Genomic DNA, 8,195 nt, shown 5'->3' on the forward strand with positions numbered 1-8,195 from the left:
ATGTTGTTTAACCACATGGTGGGGTAGTGATATTATTTGCTGGTGAATTATGTCGGCGTGGTGAAGCGCTGACGTAACGTGCTGGTGATGGAGCCTGGTAACTTGAATCGAAATGATGCTGAAGTGTTGGTGATATGGTGGTGGTAGTGTGGAGCATCACAGCGGGGGAGGGAGGGGGCGGCGTTGAGTAACCACTGTCTCCATCCCCCGCAACGTAGCTTCTTCCCTTCTGTATGCCCCCCCCCCCTCTCCTCTCTCCGTCTCTTTATCTTCATCGCTCCCCTGCCAAGGTACATTGACTCTCCCTTCCCCTGTCAAGATACATTCCTTGTCCCCTTCCTCCATCCATCAGTTTTTGTTTGTTTTTTACTTTAGTGAGTCCTTCCTTGCTCTCCCCCATTATCTCGAATACGCTGGGTAGCTTCTAACAGGTTGGATGGATATATGAGCAATAAGGGTTGGGTCTAAATGGGACTGCCCAGTATGGGCCAATAGGCCCGCTGCAGTTTCCTCCATTCTTATATTCTTATGTTATGTTGTTCCCCACTCAAATATTCCCCGCCACAACTCCTGACTAGACATCCCCCCCAGCCGCGCCCCCCTACCAAGATACCTCCTCCTCGTTGCCTCCTACCAACAACAGTGCCACTTACTGCCAGGCCGCCCACCCCACAGCTGCTCTGGCTACTCCCTCTCAGTTTTATTACTTAATGTTTACCGTTTACGCGACAGTCGTTAAAATTTGTTCAAGTTATTTATGTGTGAGAACAAACTGACGGTTGAACTTTTCCTGTGATGATTGTGTGACGAGTGAAATAACGTGGTGCAGGAACTTTTTGGGTGATGACTGTGCATGTGTGAGCCATCCCCATCATAAGCATACAGGGATGTTCAGTGAATGTGGGGGTAATTCCTGAAAACTATGTATGTTTAGCAAGGAGGTCAGTGAAGGACTCATCGTGGTAAGGAGTTGCAGCTGTAAGGACTTCATCAAGTGATAAGGAGGGATAAAGGGTCTTGGGGCCTCTCAGGAGCTAACGATGTTTGAAGTTTACAAGTGATTTTGTAGTTGTTTGTTAACTAAGGCAACCCCTCTTCGAAGCTACCATTGACTATTATCAGCTAACGATATAAAGGTGATCTGTCAGCTGCGTCACCCAGAGTAGAAACTCTAATGTGGAATTTGCAGTCCTATGGCTATTTTTAGCTTACGACTACTGTACCTTTAAAAAACTACTGTATTAAAGCTTATAATCTTTAAGCGACTCACTGGAGTTTTGACATACTTGAGGACCCAATCAGAAACTGTTAATACCTGTAACGTACTAGTGATCCGGTGGCGATTCACTCAGTAACAAGAGATAATGTTCCTTGGGCGAGTTTTGTTTTACCCTGAAGAACTTCAAGGCGCTGTCTTGTGGCAATATTTCTTTACGTATATATTTTTCTACTGAAATCTAATAGAGCATCTTCAGGGTAACCGCGTAACGTTGACGAAGATGGTGTTTATAGTAATAAGGTATAACTACCTTCCATGGTTGTGACTTAATTGACAACTAAAGCTGATAAATGGCTGGGCAGACAGTGACTGCCAGCTGTCAGCACAAAAGTTTATGTTATTTACAATTGGTTGTTTCCAGTGACCAGGTGTTAACAGCATAGGTTTATGCTGAGTAACCATCTGTCAGTAGTAAGACCAACTGTTAATAATTACCTGGCAGCACAATGACCAGCTGTTAACGGCCACCTGTCAACATAATGACTGACTTGAAATTACGAACAACTACAGCTATGAACAGCTAAGGGAACAGCCACTAACACAATAGCCTGTTCGTAATTATAACTTGCAGTAAACTTCTAGTTAATATTCAAGGACAAGCAGTGTTAGTAGTTAACGCAACTATCAGTAGAACGACTTGTTGCTACAGAAACGAAAAGTTGATGATAATACATTCATTTGTCATCGGAACTCTACAACTAGCTATCACCTACACGACCAATTATCACCAGAATATCTAGCCGTCATCAGGATAACCAGCTGTCACTAGAATAAACAACACTGTCAACAGCGTCACTCGGTTGTGTGGGCATTGAGGCATAACTAAGCTAAGGAGGTCGTAATTGGCCCGCCTTGATGCTACAACACGCTGCTCGTCCAAAACTGGACCCACTCAATATTTCGGGATGGGCGTCCCATAATAATTTGAAGAGTCACGCCCCTACCACGCCCCCTCACGTCTACGCACCCACTGCCCCAGGTAGGCTGGCTGTGTTCATGACTGTCTGACCAACTCACTGACTTAGGAATACAGCACAGTACGATGTACTCGACATTTCATGTGCTAGAACACTTAACTCCAGCTCGCGTTTGTTATGTTATCTTAGAGTTAACAATATATTATGAAATGCTGAAGATATAACAGTGATATATTATTAAATGTCCAGGCTAAAACATAGTGATGTGCGTGGAGTACAGTATTAGGGTATAGCCTCGTGATTATTGTCAGGTGTTGATTGGTATAACTTGGTGATATTTTGTGATGGGTGTAATGTGATTTAGTGTTTAGTGTTGAGTATAATGTAGTGATTTATTGTTAGGTGTTGATGAGTATAATGTAGTGATTTATTATGAAGATACAGTCATCCAAAGATGCATTGATCCAACCCTGGCGCTCGTACTTGCAATTTTACCTAGCAATACTTGGTAAAGTAAGGCTGTATGTAATGGGGTTTGCGATTGGTACGTATGCATTTTCGGCAGTATCACTCAGGATAAATATTAAGCACTCCAAAGGTAACATTTTTATACTAATAAACTATTCATCGTTATTTAAGATCATGACAATTTTCCTAATGTTAGTGTACAGTATTTGCTTAAATAATGAAGAAATTATATTGATTGATTGGCAACTCAACAACAACCAAGGCTGCCACAAGATTCTCACATCAAATTTCTTCATTATTTAAGTAAATATACGAACATCTAGAAACTTCTCATGGTCTTAAATAACGATGAATAGTTTATTATTATAAATATGCTTATATTTGGGTTGTTTAGTATTTATTCTGACAGTGATACAGCGAAAAATAGATACGTACACCAGTCACAGTCCCTATTACATACAGCCTTACTTCACCAGGTATTGCCAGATAAAATTGCGAGTACGAGAGCCAGGGTGGGATCAATGCATCTTTGATTGACTGATTATGCTTCTTGTGATCCAGATATGGTTATTTCTAGATTCCACCATATAATTATAGAAGTGGAAATAGTATTGTACAGGTTACTGTACTGTATTACCTCTTTTATCCACTCATTCTTTGACATTTATTTTCACTGGATTGAATTGATTTTGACTGAGTTTGATCAGCAGTATTTTCCAGCATTATTTACCAGGGTTATGTCCCACTGTCGAAATAAGTTTTGGCGTGGGTATTAATAACCTTTAGCAAAATGAGCGATAAGGTAATTAAAAAATGAGACAAAGTCCACGCATTCAGTGTTTCAATCTAAAGGGTTTTTAAATTGATTGTTTATCTTTAGTTTATCTCACAAAAACCCAGCCGCCAGGTTGTATCCTCTTAATTAATTATATCAATCAATGGTTGATATGTTGCCACCACTCCTAACTCACCAACTATGGTAATGAGTATGGGGAAATATAATTAGTTTTTATATTCACTGTGTATAATGTCACTTGGTAATATTTTCACTCACATGTGTTGTAAAGTTTTCACATGATTATGTAAATATCAAATTACACTACAGGTATTTACATTTATTAACAAAATAAGCTACATTTATATCAAAGGAGAGGACTAGTTATTGTGAAAGGTTTCACTATTAAATACACTTAAGCTTACATCCTTGGTCATACCACTAAGAAACTTTTAAGGGTTAATTCGCCAGAGTCCGCAAGTCTCTCAACTAATGTTGGTGAGGGCTCAGAGTGAGTGTGGCACGACCTCTCTGTATGAAGTCTGATGTGCACACTCCTACTAAACATATGGTTACATCCCTGAGGGCACCGCTCCTCCTGGCAACATTGCTGACCTAGTACTTACGGTCACCAGTGGCTCTAAATATAATTACAGGCTAGCCACCTCTGTTACAACAACATGGCAGACGATGCCTCTTTTGGTCAACAAGTTATTTGTTATATTCAGTACTCCCACACAATACCCGAAGAAACCCAAGCTAGCATGACAAACACATGGTGGAGATCCCCATGCTTACATTATTGTTAGGGATTGCAGTGCAGTAGTTAGCTGAGTATTGAGTGTGGAAAAAAGAACAGAAGATTTACCAAGGTCGGTAACCCACAAGAGAGAGATCTGTTGAAATGATGAAAAGTGATAAAGAGATACGTTTTTGATAAAAAGTTTCCGTAGTAAACCCATTTAATACCATACTTAACCCTTTGGCTATACCCATTGGATGGGAAATATCTAGAAAATAAAATTGTCTTATCATAAACTCCTGATTTACACCACCAAAGTTCAAGGGTTGGGGAGAATAAACAGGGAACCACTCTATCCCCAATTGGAGCCTCTTCGGTGGGCACATGGCAACTCCACCAGCATACAGTACAGTATTCTGATTCCCCATCCTCATCACTCATATTACCTTAAGATTCACTTGGCAAAATTTGAGGGAAGTCATTATTTTTTTCACTTTTATCACTGACACGATGCAAGGGAAGACCATCCTTGTCTCCAGAAGAGAATTTATGGGCGTCAATTTCCTCCTGTGTGGGGCACCATGCTTGAGTGGCACGAGGTATGTCCAGAACAATGTGCTAATGGTTAATGCCCGCTGATACGAACATGATTAAACTTGAAATTTACACTACACTACTGTATTTTATTGACCTGATGACTTATTTTTTACTTCCATTTACCGTATTTTGTCATTTTATTTTTATTTTTTTCTCTTAAATTAAGTGATTTTAGATGTATATAAGGACTTAGGCTATGATATAATGGGATTTTAAACATTGTTATGTAAGTACAGTATGCACATAGCATGTGTGCCAACTTAGGTACAAATCCGACTCAAGAACATCCTTAGGAATGGAACCCGTTTGTAATCCGGGGACCCCCTGTACAGTACAGTAGTTAGTTGCCTTCAGTAAGATAAATTTGGCAGATATTTTCTGGTACTGTATTATTATTATTATGGAATATCGTAAGCAGTACAAAGACAAGAATTATACAAATGAACTCATCAGTATCAGGGAGAAATCGAGAAAAAATTATTGAAAGTATGACTTGTCTGGGACAATGATGCACATTCATTACAAATTACAATGATCATTAAAGTACCGAGATATGGTGTTGAATTCTTCCACATCATTCCTGGCTTTATCAGTCTTTACCTTTGTACCTAACTGAAAGGTAAATAAAGAAAAAAATTACAGTACCTTAAACTTTGATGAGACTGATGATTACTGACACAGAGAAGTTTCAGATTGCTCAGGATGGACAATGGGTCCATGATGTTTTATTGTACTTTACTGAGCTGTGTTAGAGAGACACTGAATAAAGTATGTATAATGAAATTGAAGATTTTTATACTGTATACAGCACATTACTTTACAGTATTATTTATGTACAGGTATTACTACTAAGTACCCTGTACTGTATTCAGCATTTCACATTGAGTTACAGTATTACTAAAAATCATCTTTTTATGTCATAGTGGTGATCTGATCCCTTGCTCTACAACATATCCTTTATGGATTTGTAAAATGATATTTGTTTTGTTTTGCAGGGATGGGGCGCGGCGTTGGGAGCGCTGGGTTTCGTGACCAGGTGGTTGGGCTGGGTTATCTGTGGGAGACATGGACAGAGGCAGAGCAGGTGGTGGTCGTGTATTCCCTCGTCCGGCGGCTTGGTCCAATCCCTGCTAGATTTCTCCTCAACGTGCTCACCCACACCACCGCACCCGACGCCGCCGACCTTGCCCCCGCCGAGGCCACCGCCAATGACCCAGGTATGTGAGCTCCTTTCCGTCTTTGACTTAAAACCTTAAGCATTGGAAGAATCCTCACTAAAGATACAGTGGAGGGGGGATTGACTGCTGGGTACAATCTAAAGGTTTGTTAGTACTGTACTGTACTGGACTGTATCCTGAACTTTGTTTAGTTGTGAACACTTTTTTTATTTGCTTTTGTTCCTATGTTCTGTTGCTGCATGTTGTATCTTTTAATTATATATATATATATATATATATATATATATATATATATATATATATATATATATATATATATATATATATATATATATATATATATATATATATATATATATATATATATATATATACAGTGGGGTATGCTATAACGAATCTAATTGGTTCTAGAACCTTGTTCGTTATAGCATTCGTTTGTTATAGGATTAATCCGTTCCAGGCCCCCAAATACAACCACTTAACACTGAAAAATATAATATAAAATTGTAAAAATTTTAAAAAAGTGCATAAATATGCATCTAAACCCCTGAAATAAAGAATATCATTAATATTTGTAATAAAAAAACAATAAATTAGAAAAAAAAAAAATTAAATAATGTTCGTTGTAGGAGTTTCGTTCGTTATAGCATTCTCAATTTTATAGGTAAAACCGTTCGTTATAGGAATATTCGTAGTAGGATCCGTTCGTTATAGCATACCCCACTGTATATATATATAATATATATATATATATATATATATATATATATATATATATATATATATATATATATATATATATATATATATATATATATATATACAATATATACGTTGTTTCCCTTTTCCGTGTGATTTTATTATATATATATATATATATATATATATATATATATATATATATATATATATATATATATATATATATATATATATATATATATATATATATATATATATATATATATATTATTTATTTTATTTTATTTTTCCAGTAAAGGAATCCTTGGCTTATTTATTCCCTCTTTTTCCAAATGAATTTACCTTTCATGATTCCTAGTTAAAGGCAGTAGCTACATTATAGGGGGGAAACAGTGTCTGGGGAAAACTGCAATTTTAATACAGGTATACAGTACCTCCATGCATATGCTGTTTGGCTATTAATCGGATAATCTGAGCTTCATTATCTGTAGCCTTTCTCTTCCTTTCAATTTCATTATATGCATTACAGTATTTTTTTAACTGATATGGGTGTAAGTGTGTTAAAAAAGATACAACTGCAGTTTTGTCTGATTAATTATTTTTTATCTCATTTTATTGTTATTTTGTTTATTCCTAGCAAGTCTTTGCATGATGTGCTACTTGTATTGCTTACATTTATTTGTTGTGTTGACTGAGTTGCCTGTTTTTGCATGACTTGACTACCTTCCAGACACACCCCCAAAACCTGGTATCTGCAGACTTGGACCATTGCCATACCACAGCTTTATGCCTGACTTGCTGACAGTCACAAAGGGTTCTTAGCCATGCTTCATCTTGTGTGTGACCTGGACCAACAGAGACAAACAGACTTCAGTCAATACCTGCAGTACTCTGATAGACTGAATTAAGACTGCAGTAGACTAAACCACTCTGTGACATGCCATGACTACCTTGTGTTACCACCTGAGATTTGGATGCAGGTAAGTCAGCCATATCATGTCTTGGTGATGGGAGTGCATTCAAGAGTGAAGTAAGTGATCTTATTAATGTGGTCCTTGTTTGTATGGTATTATCATGTTTATTAGCTGTTGAGTCATGATTACATTCAATTTCCTAGAATATACCAGATAGGGAATTTTTTTATGAATTTAACTATAAATTTTTCCATGGTTGGGTAAACTAGAACCCTGAACTCTTTCTTATAAGATGCTGTGGAAGTTACACTCAGTTAAATTTACAGTAGGCTTAGAAGGATTAGAAATAAAAGGATACACTTACTGCAGCATCAGGTTCAAGAATGGTATTTTCTGTGTGACTGCATTGACAGAATACATTACGTTCGCATTGATATTCACTAAGGGATGGTGGCAAAATAGATACAGCACTCTCTACTATCCAAAGGGTGCACTGGTTCAGAACCCAGGGCACCCCCATTTTATCTAGCTATTTTTTTTTCTTAATTTTATAGTTGAATAAGGAAAGCTGCCAGACCTTTGGGACTACCTCTTATGATCCTCATTATTAATTACCCGGTAAT

The 8,195-nt window shown here is 37.5% G+C and overlaps 1 protein-coding gene across 1 annotated transcript; it reads left to right on the forward strand.

Annotated features, from left to right (window-relative positions):
- Positions 1 to 666: 666 nt before the first annotated feature.
- LOC121877562 lies at positions 667 to 7,744 on the forward strand. Its single transcript, XM_042383365.1, has 3 exons — positions 667 to 2,258; positions 5,774 to 5,995; positions 7,389 to 7,744. The coding sequence occupies exons 1-3, from the start codon at positions 2,135 to 2,137 to the stop codon at positions 7,478 to 7,480; spliced, it is 438 nt and encodes a 145-aa protein (XP_042239299.1). The 5' UTR covers positions 667 to 2,134; the 3' UTR covers positions 7,481 to 7,744.
- The last annotated feature ends 451 nt before the right edge of the window (positions 7,745 to 8,195 follow it).

This window comes from Homarus americanus, unplaced genomic scaffold (genome assembly GCF_018991925.1).
Source record: "Homarus americanus isolate GMGI-L3 unplaced genomic scaffold, GMGI_Hamer_2.0 scaffold33468, whole genome shotgun sequence".
NCBI lineage: Eukaryota > Metazoa > Arthropoda > Malacostraca > Decapoda > Nephropidae > Homarus > Homarus americanus.